Source organism: Schistocerca cancellata, chromosome 9 (genome assembly GCF_023864275.1).
Source record: "Schistocerca cancellata isolate TAMUIC-IGC-003103 chromosome 9, iqSchCanc2.1, whole genome shotgun sequence".
NCBI lineage: Eukaryota > Metazoa > Arthropoda > Insecta > Orthoptera > Acrididae > Schistocerca > Schistocerca cancellata.
In genome coordinates, this window is record NC_064634.1 from 406,750,692 (window position 1) to 406,773,831 (window position 23,140).

General features: G+C 44.6%; 1 protein-coding gene across 1 annotated transcript in view; it reads right to left on the reverse strand.

Moving 5' to 3' along the window:
- Positions 1-12,439: 12,439 nt before the first annotated feature.
- Positions 12,440-23,140, reverse strand: part of LOC126101454 (trypsin delta-like) — a 38,766-nt gene continuing 28,065 nt past the window's right edge. Inside the window, exon 2 of the mRNA XM_049912107.1 lies at positions 12,440-12,838. Coding sequence (XP_049768064.1) covers positions 12,440-12,838 — 399 coding nt within the window. The remainder of the gene's footprint in view (positions 12,839-23,140) is intronic.

Below are 23,140 nucleotides of genomic sequence, written 5' to 3' on the forward strand. Positions count from 1 at the left end.
CAAATAAGCCACCGCACCAGTAGCTTAAGGGAAAATCACACAGGTGTGACAATAACACGTCATTAATAAAACTATTTCCCAACACAGAAGAACACAATTGCACACTTGTCGCTAAAACTAAGCCACAAACAGCAAGAATCATCAGCACATTCGCATTTGAAGCAAAAGTAATTAGACTTACAAAAAGCATTCGTGTATTAGGAATCGAGTGAAGTGTAAAAATGTGTGAATCATTTGACGCCCCAAAAATTTTTAGGTATCAAGAAAAGTATCTATGATAAAAACAACAAACTATAACAGAAATATATTCTTCTCATACATGAGATACGTCTTTATATTCTCCTGCTTTCAGTGGAGTAAGCTGAAAATATATACGTATTAGAAAGTATTTGTCGCTTATGTCATTGAATCACTGTAATTTGGTTGTTTTTATATTTATTTCACGGTAATCCTGTCTCTTGGTAATTTACTAACGCACGGAACGCAAAAATATAACAACTACCTAGTTAATTAAGTAGAAAATAATTAAGAACAGCCGGCCGGCGTGGCCGAGCGGTTCTAGGCGCTTCAGTCTGGAACCGCGCGACCGCTACGGTCGCAGGTTCGAATCCTGCCTCGGGCACAGATGTGTGTGATGTCCTTAGGTTAGTTAGGTTTAAGTAGTTCTAAGTTCTAGGGGACTGATGACCTCAGCAGAAGTCCCATAGTGCTCAGAGCCATTTGAACCATTTGAATTAAGAACACACATTATACTCCTGACACATGACTGTTCGCTTTCCCACCGCTTTGAGCGCTAGTGTCGTTACAGCTGTCAAACGGTAACAACTTACGCGTCAGAGAGTGTCGCGTGACTATGTATTTCGACTGGATTTGAAGTGAGTCAGCAATCGATATCGTTAAAGTCTAGATCGGATACAACAACTGACTTTCTTTAATTTTCGAAGGCACAGAAGTTTGTGGAACAGATGATAAACAAATAATTGAAATTTTGTCTCTATCTACTTCTGAACCTGCAGAAAGTCCATTGATTAGTTCACTGAAGTAATTCAAATTCGTTGTTGTGTACCCCTCTGGAAAGGAAATCTGATACGGTTAGGCTGGATTACCATGCGTATCTGATTACCGGTGTTGTATGGTTTTAAAAAAAAAAAAACAACAACAATAGAAAGCGGGTCACGTGGCGCTGCTCGTGGCGACCGTGACCACGAAACTCAAGAACAGACGTGATTGATGCACTGTTTGAAAGGAGAGTGAGTGAGTCCAGTGGAGGATCACGCTTTCGTCGTCTGGCCAGCGAGCAACGGCTTCAACGTGCAGTGTCCTGGTGCTACCAGCCGGGCGACCGACGCCGCGAGTGACGAACCACAAGACGCAGAGTTCGTGTGGTGAAGTAGCAGCTGAGCGCTTCATCGACCTGTCTTCGCTGGCAACGAGTTCTGCGCATCCTAACCAGCTAGTACAAACGAAGGAGCCGGCCAGGGTGGCCGAGCGGTTCTAGGCGCTACAGTCTGGAACCGCGCGACCGCCACGGTCGCAGGTCCGGATCCTGCCTCGGGCATGGATGTGTGTGATATCCTTAGGTTTAAGTAGTTCTAAGTTCTAGGGGACTTATGACCTCAGCAGTGAAGTCCCACAGTGCTCAGAGCCATTTGAACCATTTTTTAACAAACGGACACTGCAGCTACTGGCGGGCTGCAGTCTGCACCACTAGCCAGCTCTCCATCAGTGGAAACTTACTCGGTGAGTACAATTTACACTGACAGACAATACAAGTGTACCGTTCTGTGCCAATATAGGTCATGGGTTACTATAACCGTATGTGATAATGATAAAAATATCCGAGTTTTAAATTAATAGCAGTCGTATCAGGGGACAGTGTAGTGGATATGAAACAATGGCCTTTGTAGGAAAGAGTGATAAACCAGAAATTAGGCACATGAAATGTATTCGCAGTTGCGAATATGGCCGACCATCAGGTGTATAATGGAATGACGGCAGTAAAAATTTGTTACTTACCGCTAGACGAACCCGGATTTCCCGCTTATCGCGAGCGGTCCCCTTATTTTTAAAAATACATCTTGAAAACATTAATATTTGTTCAACTTCACTTTTTTTTCCAAAGCAGCATATCATATCCCTTTTTTATTTATTTAGATCACATAGGATGCCCTCCATACGAAAAATAATTATGTGCAATTAACATCAATAACAAACAAAACGAAAATGGAATTAAAAACATCCTTCTGGCAAAACAAACAGAATGGCATCGGCGCCCCGCCAACTTGTGGGCAGACTCACTCCGAGTCCGCCGCTCGTGGTCTCGCGGTAGCGTTCTCGCTTCCCGAGCACGGGGTCCCGGGTTCGATTCCCGGCGGGGTCAGGGATTTTCACCTGCCTCGAGATGACTGGGTGTTTGTGTTGTCCTCATCATTTCATCATCATCCAGAAAAGTGGCGAAATTGGACTGAGCAAAGATTGGGTGATTGTACGGGCGCTGATAACCACGCAGTTGAGCGCCCCACAAACCAAACATCATCATCAGACTCACTCCGAATCCCAAGGCAGCCAGGCAAGTTGTTGGCACGTCTTCGCGAAGAATATCCCACTTTGCCGGTACACTGGATCGAGTCCTGGTATTACACACTCACACTGAAATCATCATCTCATAGCCGGGGCGACCCAGCGCAGGGGAGAGCCCAAGAAGGCACTACTCAAATAGTTGGCACAGTACTCACGGTACTTCAGATGATGCATGGGAAAAGTAAAGCGATCTTGCAGGAATATCCAAATGTGAAGAAATTTCTTATCGCCTTCATGGTACAAATAAGAGGTCGAGGCCGGCCGAAGTGGCCGTGCGGTTAAAGGCGCTGCAGTCTGGAACCGCAAGACCGCTACGGTTGAAGGTTCGAATCCTGCCTCGGGCATGGATGTTTGTGATGTCCTTAGGTTAGTTAGGTTTAACTAGTTCTAAGTTCTAGGGGACTAATGACCTCAGCAGTTGAGTCCCATAGTGCTCAGAACCATTTTTTTTTTAAGAGGTCGAGAGGCTTTTATCCAGTTCACCGCGTTGGCCTTCGTACGTGGGAAATAAGTGTCTTCGGTGTAATAGTATGGGGAGCCCTAAGTGGAAGGAGGGCAAGCATTTTCTGAATCAACTGCCATACGTCTGCAGAAGATCCACACATCAATCGATGATTGTCCGTACCAAGCGTGTGACAACGAGGGCAAAGCGGCGAATCTGTCATGTTAATGGCATGCAGACGAAGGTGTGTCATGTACTTCCCAAATGTTCAAATGTGTGTGAAATCTTATGGGACTTAACTGCTAAGGTCATCAGTCCCTAAGCTTATACACTACTTAACCGAAATTATCCTAAGGACATACACCCATGCCCGAGGGAGGACTCGAACCTCCGCCGGGGCTAGCCGCACAGTCCATGACTGCAGCGACTGAGACCACTCGGCTAATCCCGCGCGGCCATGTACTTCCCATTAACAGGCAGATACCAGGGCGTACGTGCATTCGTGTCGAAGAGGACTTGGTGCACAGAACGCCAAACCATGGGCCATACGATCGTAGGATATCGGCTTTCCACAACATTCCGAGTATCATTTCTTCTCTTGAGTCAACAAATATCACGTGCTGTAGAGTTCCTGGTACTGAGTAGGTCGCCATGGAAGCCATTCGGCTATCCGAGAACGACCCACGATCAGACCAAAACGTCCATATTGTGTCTAATTCCATTATACAACTGATGGGCCGGCCATGGTGGCCGAACGGTTCTAGGCGCTTCAGTCGGGCACCGCGCGACTGCTACGGTCACAGGTTCGAATCCTGCCTCGGGCATGGATGTGTGTGATGTCCTCAGGTTAGTTAGGTTTAAGTAGTTCTAAGTTCTAAGGGACTGATGACCTCAGATGTTAAGTCCCATAGTGCTCAGAGCCATATGAATCATTTGAACAGCTGATGGTAGTCCATATTCAAAAAAATGGTTCAAATGGCTCTGAGCACTATGGGACTTAACATCTATGGTCATCAGTCCCCTAGAACTTAGAACTACTTAAACCTAACTAACCTAAGGACATCACACAACACCCAGTCATCACGAGTCAGAGAAAATCCCTGACCCCGCCGGGGATCGAACCCGGGAACCCGGGCGTGGGAAGCGAGAACGCTACCGCACGACCGCGAGCTGCGGGCAGTCCAGATTCGCAACTGCGAATACATTTCATGTATTTCACGACGGCTGTAGTAGCCGCAGTGCCTGTACCATTGGGCGTGGATGCATGTCCAACGGAACTTTACATCGCAATTCGGATACAACACAGGCACTGCAATATCGTAGAAATTAGACAGTACTAACAAACAGTTAATCATTTTAAAGCTCTCAAATGAAGAAATAAATCAGAAATTAGACAGTACTAGCATAGAGACAACCGATTTAAAGACCTGAAATGATGAAAGGAATCGTAAAATATAAAACCTGGTTTCAAAGGCAAGTTCTGAGCTAACTAGCTCAGGCACTCAGATTGCGAATACGCATACCAGGCTAGACTATCACATTCGCGAGTCTAGGGAAGAAAAGTTACAGATGAAACGGGATATTCTTAATTTCATTAAGCTGATTGGGAGCATAAAACACTTAGTTCAGAAGGAAACTGATAAAAATATTATTGTTATCCACGAAGAGATCGTGGGTCAATATGACGACGTACATAATGAACTGTTAGAATGTCTTAAAGGCTCTTCTAGTGAAGCGCCTGGACATGTATTGTGTCCAAGCGGAGAGATGACAGTAATGACTAATCGTTTAGACGAACATAGGGAAATAGAGAAGTTGAAAGGAGAAGTGCCTGAAATCTGTAATGCGTTAAGCGTGATACAAGATAACAATAGGAGAAAGTGTTCATACAGCGGTGAGGATCAATGAACAGAAAAGACAGAATTGTTAGGATGCTTAGAACGAAGAGAGACATAGGACGCTGAAACTTCTTCTTTTAAATGTGTCTGTACTTAAATTGCAGGATGACTGAGAAGATGAAACTTCTACGTTATTTGATTCTGAAACAGCTGAGTAAAACTAAATGTAATGAGCCTACTTTCTCTTTACTTTTTCTTATCATATCAACACTGACGCACAATTTACTAGCGCAACGCAATCTGACTGCTCAAAAAAATTACAAAAATTGTTCAAATCGCTCTGAGCACTATGCGACTTAACTGCTGAGGTCATCAGTCGCCTAGAACTTAGAACTAATTAAACCTAACAAACCTAAGGACATCACACAAATCCATGCCCGAGGCAGAATTTGAACCTGTGACCGTAGCGGTCACGCGGTTCCAGACTGAAGCGCCTAGAACCGCACGGTCAAAAAAATTACAACCTGACTTCAAATAATTAATTCTAAAGAATGGCCCTGACTAAAAAGAAATCTTAACAATAACCTATACATTTCATTGAGCACTTACAAAAATCTTCATTACGCGAACTATTGCAATACAGCGAGAGTCAATACTGCCAGCTAAATAAAAGATTCTAACTACTAAAGCCACTAACAACTAATAGGCATGTGGTTAGCAAAGGAAAGATTTTGTTGCAAACCAAATAATGTATTTTTTACCTTAATAATGTGACGTCCAGTTCAAACACGAATATAAATCGTCATTGACATCTAGTAGAAAGATATATAATCATGGATAATTTTCAGTCTCCACGTCGGATACTTCCAGATCGTTAGCCTACGCTAACACTTCAGACCTCTACTCTCCATCAATGTTAACTTCTCACATCTAACATCCATCACTGCTGGCTGCTCACCTCCAGCTGCCCAACAGTACTTCCATCACTGCTGGCGACTTAACTTCCAACTGCCCAACACTACTGGCGATTAACTTCCAACAACGAGACCAGCTAGCCACAGAGTTTCTTACAAAGAAAGCGCAGTCAGAAATCCAATGCAAAGCGCTACACAGCGCTGCCGACATAGAAACAGCCTACTTACAACGTATCTAAATGGCTCTCGGAAGTTACGATTAGGTTTTCCAGTAACATAAAGAGGCTAAATCGTATTCGCAGAGTGATTGGTGAGAGGAGTTTAGTTTATCTAAGAGTATTTGAATGTCTAACCAGTTGCGTTGCAGAGTTTCAAAACACCTGTAGCATCCTCCATGCCCACACCACGGTGCCTACGGCCACACACAGCCGCCGGCCAGCTACATATGCGCAGTGCTAGCTTGTTAGACAACACAGACCTGTCCCATGCACGTAGCTGCCTCCGCGGTAACATAGCACTGTCCGAGTAGAGTGCCCACATCAAATATCCGTGCAAGGGTACCGCCCGCCAATCGTGCAGTGCCACGCTGCAGCAGACTCCTCGCGGAGGGCATACGAGGGGCGTTTGAAAAGTCCGTGCAAAGTCCGAGAGATGGCACCACCGGCGCGTATCGAGATCATGTTTAGTTAGTAGCATCTTTGGAAAGAACCAAAGACCTTGTAAAAAGTAACTAGACTCACTGATGGCGCTGCAGTCGCGGGATAATTTGAACCTTCGGCTGGACGCCATTATATTGGTTGTAGTCTGATGTGTTGTGTAGTATTGTTGTTTATGAAGACCGTGATTCAACGTTGTATATTTGTTGGGGCGTACATACAGTATTTGTTACTCGTAATTCTACTGTCTGTACGTTCCAATCAAAAGAAGTACAATGGTGAAGAGCTGTGCAGCGATTAATTGTACAAATAAATTCGAGAAAGGAACGAATATTACATTTCACAGGTATGTGGATATTTTAAGTTGTTTTGTATGTCGGTGCACTTGCTTAATAAATGTTTTTGTAACACGGTATTAGCATAATGTCTGTGCATCTATTTGCAGGTTTCCTTTCTCAAAACCACAGCTGTTACAAAAATGGTTACACGCTGTCAGGAGGCAAGATTTCCGACCGACTGAATACCATTTTATATGTTCTGATCATTTTGAAGAAACTTGGCTGATAGGTAGTGTTTTCACGGTCTAGGTTAGGTTGAAACTTGATAATTTCGTCGTGAGTTGCCAAAGCACTATGCCGTATATAACGCACTTCACGTCATAAAATCTAAAGCAAGGTAGAGTCAGAAAATATCTATTAATATAGTGGGCAAATATTCGAGTATTTTGATGCATTTTGCGTACATCTATCGTAAATGAACTACGAAAAGTGCTAGGGGTCCAGTCCATAACTTTTTGCTACGGCAGATTCCATGTAGTACGTAAGATAAATTCATAAACAGTGACTAGTTGCTGTTTGTTCATAAATTAAAAAGTATATTGTACTAACGTATTTAAATGAGGCATTATGTTTGTGACCTAAGTCAAGGGAAGGTATTTTATAACCAAAAGCGATGTATAAACATTCGCACTCCGCGAGTCAGTTTACCACTCTAATGGCCACCAGCAAGATATTCAATTTGTCCGCTCTTCACAGTCGACCACTCGTGCGGTTGTGGGGGCCTGGAAAGAACGCACACCAACTTTCAGCCATATTGATCTATTTCTCCGCGTTTGGCATTCTTGTGAATCAAGGAAGTCGAGTGATTGTCAAAAAATGGACGAAAAAGATTTTCGTGTGGTGATTAAACATTATTAAAGGCAAAACGCCTCAGTGGGCTAAAGAGAAGCTTGATAAACATTAAGCTGACTCCTTACCTTCGATTAGAACAGTTTATAAGTTGGTTCAAAATTTTCGGAGTGGCCGTATGGGCAAAAGTGATGCTGAACGTTCTGAACGCCCTGTGGAGCTTACGACTCCAGAAATCATTGATAAAATCCATGATATGGTGATGGATTACAGAACAGTTAAAGTGCTTGAGATTGCTAGTGCTGTGGACATCTCGTCTGAACGGGTACATAATATTTTGCATGCACATTTGGACATGAGAAAGATATCCGCAAGATGGGTTCCGCGATTGCTCACGCTTGACCAAAAACGGAATCGTATGAAGTGTTGCAAGGATGGTTTGCAGCTGTTCAGGAAGAATCCGCAGGACTTTAAGCGTCGTTTTGTCACTGTGGATGAAACATGGATACATTACTATACTCCTGAGACCAAACAACAATCTAAACAATGGGTTACCTAGGGAAAATCTGCACCAGAAAAAGGCGAAGACCAATCCTTCGGCCGGAAAGGTTATGGCGAGTGTCTTTTGGGATTCGCAAGGGATAATCCTCATCGACTAACAAGAAAAGGGTAAAACTGTTACAGGTGCATATTATTCATCGTTACTGGACCGTTTGAAAACCGAGGTGCAAGAAAAACGCCGGCGATTGGACCGCAAAAAAGTCATTTACTATCACGACAGTGCACCAGCACCCAGCTCAGCAGTTTTGGTCGCAAAATTAATGGAAATTGGATTCCACCTCGTTTCACATTCTCCAGACTTGGCTCCCTCGGACTACTATTTGTTCCCCAATCTGAAGAAATGGCTGGCGGGACAAAGATTTTATTCAAGCGAGGAGGTGATTGCAGCAACTAATAGCTATTTTGCAGACTTGGACAATGCCGCGGTGTGAGAGCGGCATGAACAACGCGCTGCAAGTCACCTCGGCGGACAATAATATTTTGGGTAAACATTCCCCCTCTCTTGCTCTGTCCGTTTCGAATCTAGCCACTGATGACGACTAACCAATAGCGGTAGCAGGTATTTCAACCAATAGCCCTTCTCCAGCATAAGTGAGGAATAGTCATTTCTATCCAATGACGATGGACCGCCAATGGTATCCACAGGAGATGAGCTGCCAACGCCCCTTCTTCTGCGTCAGAGCGGGAGTATTAGCCTATGACTATCGCCCACGAACGGTAGCCATATGAATTTTAACCAATACTATCACTTCTCCAGCACGAACGCCGGAAAACTCCCCCTTTATAAGTGGACGCGACACTCGTCTCTGACAGTGTTCTAGCAGTAGTGGACGCCAAAAGTTCCTGAGGAAGATCCCAGCAGAGGGGTCGAATCGTCGAACATTTTAGGAAAAACATGACGCGGGCTAATAACCCGGAAGATTTTAACTTCAATGCCTATTATTTGGAAGGGATCAACAAATTACAACAGCGTTAGACGAAGTGTGTAAGTCTAAAAGGAGACTATGTCGAAAAATAAAAAATGTTTACCCCAACCACGTAAGTAGTTTTTATTTTTGCACGGACTTTTCAAACGCCCCTCGTATTCCTACGACGCCCGGGCCATTTAAATGCATGCAACATCTCACTCCAGGAAATCTCGTCTTGGACTTCACTACCGCTGATACCGCAGGCATGCAAATGCTTAACGTCCAATACGTAACACATTAACTCATGGCCATTAAAATTGCTACACCAAGAAGAAATGCAGATGATAAACGAATATTCGTTGTACAAATATATTATGCTAGAACTGACATGTGATTACATTTTCACGCAATTTGGGTGCATAGATCCTGAAAAATCAGTACCCAGAACAACCACCTCTGGCCGTAATAACGGCCTTGATACGCCTGGGCAACTTGGATGGCGTGTACATGTACAGCTGCCCATGCAGCTTCAACACGAAACCACAGTTCATCAGCTGACTGGCGTATTGTGACGAGCCAGTTGCTCGACAACTATTCACCAGACTTTTTCAATTGGTGAGAGAATGTGCTGGCCAGGGCAGCAACGAACATTTTCTGTATCCACAAAGGCCCGTACTGTACCTGCAACATGTGTTCGTGCATTATCCTGCTGAAATGTAGGGTTTCACAGGGACCGAATGTAGGGTAGAGCCACGGGTCGTAACAAATCTGAAATATAACGTCCACTGTTCAAAGCGCCGTCAATGCGAAGAAGAGGTGACCGAGACGTGTAACCAGTGGCACCCCATACCACCACATCGGGTGATGCTCGAGTATGGGGATGACGAATATACGCTTCCAATGTGCGTTCACCGCGATGTCGCCAAACATGGGTGCGACCATCATGATGCTGTAAACAGAACCTGGATTCATCCGAAAAAATGAAGTTTTGCCATTCGTGCACCCAGGTTCGTCCTTCAGTACACAATCGCAGGCGCTCCAGTCTGTGATGCAGCGTCAATGGTAACCGCAGTCATGGTTTCCGAGCTGATAGTCCATGCTGCTGGAAACATCGTCGAACTGTTCGTGCAGATGGTTGTTGTCTTGCAAACGTCCCCATCTGCTAACTCATGGATCGAGACGTGGCTGCACGATCCGTTACAGCCATGCGGATAAGATGCCTGTCATCTCGACTGCTAGTGATACGAGGCCGTTGGATTCCGGCACGGCGTGCCGTATTACCCTCCTGAACCCACCGATTCCATATGCTGCTAACAGTCATTGGATCTCGACCAACGCGAGCAGCAATGTCGCGATACGATAAACCGCAATCGCGATAGGCAACAAACCGACCTTTATCAAAGTCGGAACCGTGATGGTACGCATTTCTCCTCCTTACACGAGGCATCACAACAACGTTTCACCAGGCATCGCCGGTCAGCACGTTGTAGGTGTCGCCACCGGCGCCAACCTTGTGTGAATGCTCTTAAAAGCTAATCATTTCTTCCTGTCGGTTAAATTTCACATCTGCAGCACGTCATATTCGCGGTGTTGCAATTTTAACGGCCAGTAGCGTAATTAGAAGTATGGAGCTGCTTTATTCATGGGAATTTCTTTAAGGAATTGGGAGGTTTACTTTTTGAGTAGATTACGACAGCATTTCAAATTTTTAAATTCAGTCAATAGTTCAATACCGTAAATGAAATTTGTGGTGGCTGTCTAAGCCAACCTAAAAATAAAGTGATCATATCGCATTGTTGGCCGGGAGGCCCCATTTGGGGGAGTTCGGCCGCCGTATTGCAAGTCTTGTTAGGTGGGGCCACATCGGCGACTGGCGAGCCATGATGACGAAGGACACACAACACCCAGTCCCCTGCCGGGAATCGAACCCGGGACCCCTGCGTGTTAGGCAGTGATGCTACCGCTACGCTACAGAGGCGGACCTGTAACTTGGGCGAAGTGATTTTAGATATTTAGTTACATGAATTGCCTTCACAAAATAAAGTTACCTTTTTTTATTAATATATTCATATCCTTGATTTACATAATCCAATATGGAAAATAAGTATTTATTTAAAAAAACACAAAGAAAGCCATTCAACACAGCTGGACTTCAGTTTGAACTCAGGAACGTGCAGTGTGCGATTTGCGGGGGGAGGGGGGGGATTTCCCCCTCTCTGCATCAGACCATCCCCTCCTCTGGTTTTAGTTTATGCATCCCAACCTGGGATGTTTGTTTCCCACGCACTGGAGTAAGACTTTACATATAATTTAAATTTGTGGAGCCGAACACTGAAAGTTTTTAGTACAGTCTTACTATTAATATGTTTGCTTATTAATTTTGAAAAAGTGTTATCTAGTAGTTATTGTTGTTGTTTTCAGACCAGAGACTGATTTGATGCAGCTCTCCATGCATGTAGTAGTTAAGCATTTCAAAACGTTTAGAACTAAATCATCATTAACATGTTGTCATTGTCGCTTTCGTCTAAGGTGCGTCATCCGTTTACTTGCGAGCTTGTATCATGATGGACGAAAGTACAACGGATTCCAATAAAACTTGTTTAATAATATATATATGTTTGTCCTTTGAGAGAGTTGCTTGCGATTATTTTTTTGACATTGTTGAATGAGAAAGTGGGACAGGAGAATGCATTTTCAGCACACTGTCAGCAGCTCTTGAAAAGTATGGCATTACAAATGATGAACTAAAAAACCACCTTGTAGGTGTCGCAACAGATGGTGGCTCAACAATGCTTGCACCTTACAAAGGCGTAGCCGCTCTACTGCGTAGTCATTTACATAAGGATATAACTGTCGTTCATTGTATGAACCACAAAATGAAATTAGCTGTCCACGATGTTATGAATGATGTAGCAGATGTATACCATATAAAGCTTTTTTTAGATTCCTTATATTCTGTATTTTCTCGAAGTTCCAAAAATCAGACTACTACAAAGTGTTTCACAAGAATTATCCTCGCAGCTATTAAAACTAGGCCATATTTTTCGCGTACGTTGGGTTGCTTCCTCATTTAATGCTTTTCGAGCTTTTCTTGAAAGTCACAGTTCTCTTGTCCATCTGTTTGTAACTGAGACATGATGGTTCCTGATCAACTCAGGAGAGATCTAAATTTGAAGGTTTACTAAAACATCTCACAAAGTGGCTTTTCTGATAGTGCATTCGCGTGAATAGTGAGTTTCGGCATTAACATCTATTTATAAATGTTTATCCATGGGTAACGCCACGGTCCAAGCTAGTAACATATATAATTATACTAACCCCCTAAGACATCCCCCCCCCCCCCCCCCACTGGTAAAAGCACAAATCGCACACTGGGAACGTGCCAGGAAGGGCTGGAGAGCGGAAGCGGCACGCTAGACTCCAGTGACGCCCCTGATCCAGGCCCTGGCGCTGGCCACGTTGCCGTAGACGGCGACCGGGCCGAGGCAGTTTGAGTCCCCCCAGGAGACGACCCCCAGCTGCGTGCCGGCGTGCACGAGCGCGCTCCCCGAGTCGCCGTGGCAGACGGCGCGGCTGGGGTGCCCGGCGCACAGCATGCTGGCCGTCACCTCGTGGACTTGGCCCAGGCGCGCCTCGCACTCGGACCGCTGCAGCACCTCGAGGTCGGCGCTCTGCAGCTGCACCGCCGCCCCGCCGCCCTGGGTGGCGCCCCAGCCGGTGGCGGTGACCGGCAGCCCAGCCGGGGGGTCGTAGCCCTCAGCGGGGAGGCCCACGGGCTGCACGGTGGGGCCCAGCGGGAAGGGCTCAGCAACCTGCGCAACGTAAGCGCCGCACACATTAAACCTGCTTGCTGAAAATGAGGGTGAGATTTGCGTTCACTTTTGTGTTTAACCCACCAACTCAGTTACCGTAAGTCTCCCAGGCTTATGTACACAGTGATCAAAAACTAGATATGCAATATACACCATTGTGACGGATTGATGTACCGCTTACTATTTGAAGTGAATACAATAGCTGGGCACAGCTGTTTCCCGACTGAATCAAGTCTCACCAACTGCGACATGGTCGCGTATACAAACAGTCAAATGTTTTTTTTATTTCAGTCTTTGATCACAATATGAATTCTTTAGACGGTGACCGGTTTCAGTCCGTAAAGACCATCCTCATATCTTTTATACACCATGTCCTAAGGTGATTAGGCCATAATGGCAATATTTATATGTTTTGACGATGCCATTATGGCCTGATCACTTTAGGTGTAAAAAAGATCTGAGGATGGTCATTACGGACTGAAACCGGTCATCGCCAAAAGAATTCATATTTTGATCAAAGACTGAAATAAAAAACATTTGAATCAAGTCTGATAATGACAAAAAAAAACCGTAAGTGCTCATATGCTGTATGAAGGACAAGGTACGAGGCGTCTTTTTAAGTAAGTACCGTTTTGAAATTAAAAAAAAGACGTGCTAATATATCTCAATAATTTTATTTTTACATTAAAGCCTGTACCTTAATGTACGCACTGACGCCATTACAATCTGATTCTTCCTTGTTTACGTTGTGTACTGAGTGTTCAAGATGCCTCCGATAATCATGAGCCCCGCCGACTGTGAAGTACGGGCTGTTATAAGATTTCTTAGTGCTAAAGGCCTATAAAAGCGATCGATATTCATCGTGAGATCTGTCCAGTTTACGGAGAAAACATTATGAGTGATGGAATGGTACGAAAGTGTATGAGAGCATTTAAAGATGTTGTTGTTGTTGTGGTCTTCAGTCCTGAGACTGGTTTGATGCAGCTCTCCATGCTACTCTATCATGTGCAAGCGTCTTCATCTCCCAGTACCTACTACAACCTACATCCTTCTGAATCTGCTTAGTATATTCATCTCTTGGTCTCCCCCTACGATTTTTACCCTCCACGCTGCCCTCCAACACTAAATTGGTGATCCCTTGATGCCTCAGAACATGTCCTACCAACCGATCCCTTCTTCTGGTCAAGTTGTGCCACAAACTTCTCTTCTCCCCAATCCTATTCAATACTTCCTCATTAGTTATGTGGTCTACCCATCTAATCTTCAGCATTCTTCTGTAGCACCACATTTCGAAAGCTTCTATTCTCTTCTTGTCCAAACTATTTACCGTCCATGTTTCACTTCCATACATGGCTACACTCCATACAAATACTTTCAGAAATGACTTCCTGACACTTAAATCTATACTCGATGTTAACAAATTTCTCTTCTTCAGAAACGCTTTCCTTGCCATTGCCAGTCTACATTTTATATCCTCTCTACTTCGACCATCATCAGTTATTTTGCTCCCCAAATAGCAAAACTCCTTTACTACTTTAAGTGTCTCATTTCCTAATCTAATACCCTCAACATCACCCGACTTAATTCGACTACATTCCATGAGCCTCGTTTTGCTTTTGTTGATGTTCATCTTATATCCTCCCTTCAAGACACCATCCATTCCGTTCAACTGCTCTTCCAAGTCCTTTGCTGTCTCTGACAGAATTACAATGTCATCGGCGAACCTCAAAGTTTTTATTTCTTGTCCATGGATTTTAATACCTACTCCGAATTTTTCTTTTGTTTCCTTTACTGCTTGCTCAATATACAGATTGAATAACATCGGGGAGAGGCTACAACCCTGTCTTACTCCCTTCCCAACCACTGCTTCCCTTTCATGTCCCTCGACTCTTATAACTGCCATCTGGTTTCTGTACAAATTGTAAATAGCCTTTCGCTCCCTGTATTTTATCCCTGCCACCTTTAGAATTTGAAAGAGAGTATTCCAGTCAACATTGTCAAAAGCTTTCTCTAAGTCTACAAATGCTAGAAACGTAGGTTTGCCTTTCCTTAATCTTTCTTCTAAGATAAGTCGTAAGGTCAGTATTGCCTCACGTGTTCCAGTATTTCTACGGAATCCAAACTGATCTTCCCCGAGGTCGGCTTCTACTAGTTTTTCCATTCATCTGTAAAGAATTCGTGTTAGTATTTTGCAGCTGTGGCTTATTAAACTGATTGTTCGGTAATTTTCACATCTGTCAACACTTGCTTTCTTTGGGATTGGAATTATTATATTCTTCTTGAAGTCTGAGGGTATTTCGCCTGTTTCATACATCTTGCTCACCAGATGGTAGAGTTTTGTCAGGACTGGCTCTCCCAAGACCGTCAGTAGTTCCAATGGAATGTTGTCTACTCCGGGGGCCTTGTTTCGACTCAGGTCATTCAGTGCTCTTTCAAACTCTTCACGCAGTATCGTATCTCCCATTTCATCTTCATCTACATCCTCCTCCATTTCCATAATATTGTCCTCAAGTACATCGCCCTTGTATAGACCCTCTATATACTCCTTCCACCTTTCTACTTTCCCTTCTTTGCTTAGAACTGGGTTTCCATCTGAGCTCTTGATGTTCATACAAGTAGTTCTCTTATCTCCAAAGGTCTCTTTAATTTTCCTGTAGGCAGTATCTATCTTACCCCTAGTGAGATGAGCCTCTACATCCTTACATTTGTCCTCTAGCCATCCCTGCTTAGCCATTTTGCACTTCCTGTCGATCTCATTTTTGAGACGTTTGTATTCCTTTTTGCCTGCTTCATTGCCTGTATTTTTATATTTTCTTCTTTCATCAATTAAATTCAATATTTCTTCTGATACCCAAGAATTTCTACTAGCCCTCGTCTTTTTACCTACTTGATCCTCTGCTGCCTTCACTACTTCATCCCTCAAAGCTACCCATTCTTCTTCTACTACATTTCTTTCCCCCATTCCTGTGAATGGTTCCCTTATGCTCTCCCTGAAACTCTGTACAACCTCTGGTTCTTTCAGTTTATCCAGGTCCCATCTCCTTAAATTCCCACCTTTTTGCAGTTTCTTCAGTTTTAATCTACAGGTCATAACCAATAGATTGTGGTCAGAGTCTACATCTGCCCCCGGAAATGTCTTACAATTTAAAACCTGGTTCCTAAATCTCTGTCTTACCATTATATAATCTATCTGATACCTTTTAGTATCTCCAGGCTTCTTCCATGTATACAACCTTCTTTCATGATTCTTGAACCAAGTGTTAGCTATGATTAAGTTGTGCTCTGTGCAAAATTCTACCAGGCGGCTTCCTCTTTCATTTCGTAGCCCCAATCCATATTCACCTACTACGTTTCCTTCTCTCCCTTTTCCTACACTCGAATTCCAGTCACCCATGACTATTAAATTTTCGTCTCCCTTCTTTTATTTCATCATACATTTCTTCAATTTCTTCGTCATCTGCAGAGCTAGTTGGCATATAAACTTGTACTACTGTAGTAGGTGTGGGCTTCGTATCTATCTTGGCCACTATAATACGTTCACTATGCTGTTTGTAGTAGCTTACCCGCATTCCTATTTTCCTATTCATTATTAAAGCTACCCCTGCATTACCCCTATTTGACTTTGTGTTTATAACCCTGTAGTCACCTGACCAGAAGTCTTGTTCCTCCTGCCACCGAACTGCACTAATTCCCACTATATCTAACTTTAACCTATCCATTTCCCTTTTTAAATTTTCTAACCTACCTGCCCGATTAAGGGATCTGACATTCCACGCTCCGATCCATAGAATGCCAGTTTTCTTTCTCCTGATAACGACGTCCTCTTGAGTAGTCCCCGCCCGGAGATCCGAATGGGGGACTATTTTACCTCCGGAATATTTTACCCAAGAGAACGCCATCATCATTTAATCATACAGTAAATCTGCATGCCCTCGGGAAAAATTACGGCCATAGTTTTCCCTTGCTTTCAGCCGTTCGCAGTACCAGCACAGCAAGGCCGTTTTGGTTATTGTTACAAGGCCAGATCAGTCAATCATCCAGACTGTTGCCCTTGCAACTACTGAAAAGGCTGCTGCCCCTCTTCAGGAACCACACGTTTGTCTGGCCTCTCAACAGATACCCCTCCGTTGTGGTTGTACCTACGGTGCGGCTATCTGTATCGCTGAGGCACGCAAGCCTCCCCACCAACGGCAAGGTCCATGGTTCATGGGGGGGGGGGGGCATTTAAAGATGGCCGCACAAATGTGCATGATGAACAACGGAGCGGGCGTCCTTCGGTCGTTAATGAAAGTTTAGAGCAGAAAGTGGACAATCCACATCTACATTTATACTCCGCAAGCCACCCAACGGTGTGTGGCGGAGGGCACTTTACGTGGCACTGTCATTACCTCCCACTCGCGTATGGTTCGCGGGAAGAACGACTGCCGGAAAGCCTCCATGCGCGCTCGAATCTCTCTAATTTTACATTCCTGATCTCCTCGGGGGGTATAAGTAGGGGGAAGCAATATATTCGATACCTCATCCATCGGAACTTTATGAAACTATAGAGACTGAGACACAAGTGTTCCACGATGTCCTACAACAAATTCCGCATTTTTTCAATCGAAATTGGCCGAGAAAAAGACGTGTTGCATTACTTATTGACCGCCGCTCGTAGATGGTATACCAATCATGTAGTATTTTCTCCTTGTTAAGACTTCCAATGGCCTGCCTGAAGTCCACGTAGAGGTTATGAAGCTCAGTTTTACTATCTCATTTCTGTTCATGTACTTGCCTCAGGACAAATATGATCTGTTATTGACCAATAATCCCTGAATCCTCACAGTTGTTCTCCCAATAAGTTTTCTGCATAGGGAGCTGGCTTGTAGGTAATACTAGACAATGCCTTACACAGTACATTCAGTACAGGATACTTCGGCAGTAATTAGAACGTCAAGTCTTGACCCTTTTCAAATTCTCTCTTGATACCATATCCGTAGTTGCGTGGCTTCGCTCCCTTCTCCCCATTTTTTAGGCAGTACCTTCAATACTTACTTTAAGCTGGATTCTTCTGTCTTTGGATGTACAATATCTACATCTACATTTATACTCCGCAAGCCACCCAACGGTGTGTAGCGGAGGGCACTTTACGTGCCACTGTCATTGCCTCCCTTTCTTGTTCCAGTCGCGTATGGTTCGCGGGAAGAACGACTGCCGGAAAGCCTCCGTGCGCGCTCGAATCTCACTAATTTTACATTCGTGATCTCCTCGGGACGTATAAGTAGGGGGAAGCAATATGATACCTCATCCAGAAACGCACCCTGTCGAAACATGGACAGCAAAATACACCGCGATACAGACCGCCTCTCTTGCAGAGTCTGCCACTTGCGTTTGCTAAACATCTCCGTAACGCTATCACGCTTACCAAATAACCCTTTGACGAAACGCGCCGCTCTTCTTTGGGTCTTCTGTATCTCCTCTGTCAACCCGACCTGGTACGGATCCCACACTGATGAGCAATACTCAAGTATAGGTCGAACGAGTGTTTTGTAAGCCACCTCCTTTGTTGATGGACTACATTTTCTAAGGACTCTCCCAATGAATCTCAACCTGGCACCCGCCTTAAGGCCGGGATAGCCGAGCGGTTCTAGGCATTACAGTCTGGAACCGCGCGACCGCTACGGTCGCAGTTTCGAATCCTGCCTCGGGCATGGATGTGTATGATGTCCTTAGGTTAGTAAGGTTTAAGTAGTTCTAAGTTCTAGGGGACTGATGACCACAGATGTTAAGTCCCATAGTGCTCAGAGCCATTTGAACCCGCCTTAACAACAGTTGATTTTATATGATCATTCCACTTCAAATCGTTCCGTACGCATACTCCCAGATATTTTATAGAAGTAACTGCTACCAGTGTTTGTTCCGCTATCTTATAATCATACAATAAAGGATTCTTCTTTCTATGTATTCGCAATACATTACATTTGTCTATGTTAAGGGTCAGTTGCCACTCCCTGCACCAAGTGCCTATCCGCTGCAGATTTTCCTGCATTTCGCTGCAATTTTCTAATGGTGCAACTTCTCTGTATACTACAGCATCATCCACGAAAAGCCGCATGCAACTTCCGACACTATCTACTAGGTCATTTTATATATTGTGAAAAGCAGTGGTCGCATAACACTCCCCTGTGGTACGCCAGAGGTTACTTTAACGTCTGTAGACGTCTCTCCATTGAGAACGACATGCTGTGTTCTGTTTGCTAAAAACTCTTCAATCGAGCCGCACAGCTTGTCTGATATTCCGTAGGCTCTTACTTTGTTTATCAGGCGACAGTGCGGAACTGTATCGAACGCCTTCCGGAAGTCAAGGAAAATGGCATCTACCTGGGAGCCTGTATCTAATATTTCCTGGCTCTCATGAAGAAATAAAGGGAGTTGGGTCTCACATGATCGCTGTTTCCGGAATCCATGTTGATTCCTACAGAGTAGATTCTGGGTTTCCACAAATGACATGATACGCGAGCATAAAACATGTTCTAAAATTCTACAACAGAGATACAGGCCTATAGTTTTGAGCATCTGCTCGATGACCCTTCTTGAAAACTGGGACTACCTGTGCTCTTTTCCAATCATTTGGAACCTTCCGTTTACGTTGTGTACTGTTTCAGATGCCTCCGATTGCACTTGAATTACCGAAAATTGTGCGCACGTTGGGTACTGAAAATGTTGACGGATGTGCACAAAACGAAACGTTTAGACAGTGCATTGACTTTCCTTGAGCGATACCACAACGACGGTGATGATTTCTTAAGCCAAATTGTTACGGGCGATGAAACATGGGTGGCCTACGTCACAGAATCAAAGCAACAGTCCATGGAAGTCGAGCAAGGGCACCGTTTTGCTGCAAGACAGTGCCCGTCCGCATTTGGCAAATCAGACCGAAGACCTCATCACATCTTTTCGATGGGAAACTCTAGATCATCCTCCGTACAGCCCCTATCTTGCGCCCAGTGACTACCATCTGTTCCTCCACTTGAAGAAACACCTGGGCGGTCAGCGTCTTCAAGACGATGACGAGGGCAAAACAGTGGTGATGTAGTGGTCAACAAGTCAGGCGGCAGACTTCTATGAGGAGGGTATTCAAAAACTGGTACAACGTTATGACAAGTGCCTCAATATTGACGGAAAGTATGTAGAAAAGTAGATTAAGGTACAGGCTTTCGTGTAAAAACAAAATTATTGAGATATCTTGACACGTCTTTTTTTAATTTCAAAATTGTACTTACTTAAAAAACACTCCTCGTACCTTGTCCTTCACACAGCATATGAGCACTTATGGTTTGTTTTTTTGTTATTATCAGGCTTGATTAAGTCGGCAAACAGCTGTGCCCAGCTATTGTATAGTAAATGCTACATCAATCAGTCACATTCGTGTATATTGCATACCTAGATTTTGATCACTGTGTGGGCATCTTCAGTGCTAAAAACATGTGGAGGACAATTTACAATAAGGCAATATGCATGCCAGTATATTTCCAGAAGCTGGTGCCCCACATCTCTTATATGTTTGAAAAATGTCGTATTACCGCTTTTAGCTGCTGAGAAAATACTTCATTTACACAACCAGTTTCAGTCAAAAAAATGGTTCAAATGGCTCTGAGCACTATGGGACTTATTAACCTGAGCCACCATCTTACTCTGTTACTCGCTCCTGTGAACGGGAACGCGTTATGCAGATATTGGTGCCTCTCGCGTCCATTTAGAAAAGATAACCTGAAGAAGCCCAAATAAGGCAGAACGCGTGGTTGAAAAATAAAAAAAAATTGCAACCAAGACTGTTTTTTAACCAATACTGTTAATCACTGGTTTGCTGTATGCCACATATGGATTGGAAAAATTACTATGGGACTTAACATCTGAAGTCATCAGTCCTCTACACTTAGAAATACTTAAACCTAATTAACCTAAATACATCACACATCCGTGCCCGAGGGAGGATTCCAAGAAGCGCATAGAACCGCTTGCCCACAGCAGCCGGCTCCAGTTTCAGTGGTCTGATCAACATAAAATGATACGTGACAAACATTACAGGCTTAAACGGTCACGAATCTGTTAACTGATGTAAATGCTAACACCAACACACACATAACGGAATATCACATACTCACATGACAGTATTCACGGTATCATGTCAGGCGAAATATGAAATCATTATCGTTAGTTGATAAAACTGTGAATAACACTCTGGAAACTAAAGTATACCATAATACAGTGAAGTGACTCTTTACAAAAAGCGCATACCATAAAGACGTAAATGGTTAACATTTGCGCAGTTATCTATCATCATGCTTTAATATGCAGGGTGAATCAGGAAGATATACAAATACACTCCTGGAAATGGAAAAAAGAACACATTGACACCGGTGTGTCAGACCCACCATGCTTGCTCCGGACACTGCGAGAGGGCTGTACAAGCAATGATCACACGCACGGCACAGCGGACACACCAGGAACCGCGGTGTTGGCCGTCGAATGGCGCTAGCTGCGCAGCATTTGTGCACCGCCGCCGTCAGTGTCAGCCAGTTTGCCGTGGCATACGGAGCTCCATCGCAGTCTTTAACACTGGTAGCATGCCGCGACAGCGTGGACGTGAACCGTAAGTGCAGTTGACGGACTTTGAGCGAGGGCGTATAGTGGGCATGCGGGAGGCCGGGTGGACGTACCGCCGAATTGCTCAACACGTGGGGCGTGAGGTCTCCACAGTACATCGATGTTGTCGCCAGTGGTCGGCGGAAGGTGCACGTGCCCGTCGACCTGGGACCGGACCGCAGCGACGCACGGATGCACGCCAAGACCGTAGGATCCTACGCAGTGCCGTAGGGGACCGCACCGCCACTTCCCAGCAAATTAGGGACACTGTTGCTCCTGGGGTATCGGCGAGGACCATTCGCAACCGTCTCCATGAAGCTGGGCTACGGTCCCGCACACCGTTAGGCCGTCTTCCGCTCACGCCCCAACATCGTGCAGCCCGCCTCCAGTGGTGTCGCGACAGGCGTGAATGGAGGGACGAATGGAAACGTGTCGTCTTCAGCGATGAGAGTCGCTTCTTTCTTGGTGCCAATGATGGTAGTATGCGTGTTTGGCGCCGTGCAGGTGAGCGCCACAATCAGGACTGCATACGACCGAGGCACACAGGGCCAACACCCGGCATCATGGTGTGGGGAGCGATCTCCTACACTGGCCGTACACCACTGGTGATCGTCGAGGGGACACTGAATAGTGCACGGTACATCCAAACCGTCATCGAACCCATCGTTCTACCATTCCTAGACCGGCAAGGGAACTTGCTGTTCCAACAGGACAATGCACGTCCGCATGTATCCCGTGCCACCCAACGTGCTCTAGAAGGTGTAAGTCAACTACCCTGGCCAGCAAGATCTCCGGATCTGTCCCCCATTGAGCATGTTTGGGACTGGATGAAGCGTCGTCTCACGCGGTCTGCACGTCCAGCACGAACGCTGGTCCAACTGAGGCGCCAGGTGGAAATGGCATGGCAAGCCGTTCCACAGGACTACATCCAGCATCTCTGCGATCGTCTCCATGGGAGAATAGCAGCCTGCATTGCTGCGAAAGGTGGATATACACTGTACTAGTGCCGACATTGTGCATGCTCTGTTGCCTGTGTCTATGAGCCTGTGGTTCTGTCAGTGTGATCATGTGATGTATCTGACCCCAGGAATGTGTCAATAAAGTTTCCCCTTCCTGGGACAATGAATTCACGGTGTTCTTATTTCAATTTCCAGGAGTGTATTTTAATATGTCATTCTGCAAGTAAAACTAAAGAAAAAAGCTCATATAAACATAGGTCCGCAAATTTTTAGTTATGAAATTACGGCTAATGAAAGATTTTGCCTGAAATTTAGCAACTTCGCTAATATGAAGCCATCGCAAAACTGTACGGGATTAAAGTAAAGCACAATTGCCTTTTATTTTGTTGTTATTGGTCTGGTGAATCTAATAAAAGATGTTCCAGGCGTGTGTCTGCAATACAGTTTTGCGATGGCTTCATATTAGCGAAGTTGCTAAATTTCAAGTAAAATCTTTTATTAGCCGTAACCCCGTAGCTAAACATTTTCGGACCTACGGTTATATGAACGTCTTTCATTAGTCTTACTTGCAGAATAACATATTAAAATATTTGCATATCTTCGTGAATCACTCTGTATATTATGTCGTCATAATACATATTATAGCATGATGGTATGTGCTTTTTGTAATGAGCTATGCTAGGGAATGTACAAATTCGTGCTAAAACTGTAGTGGGCG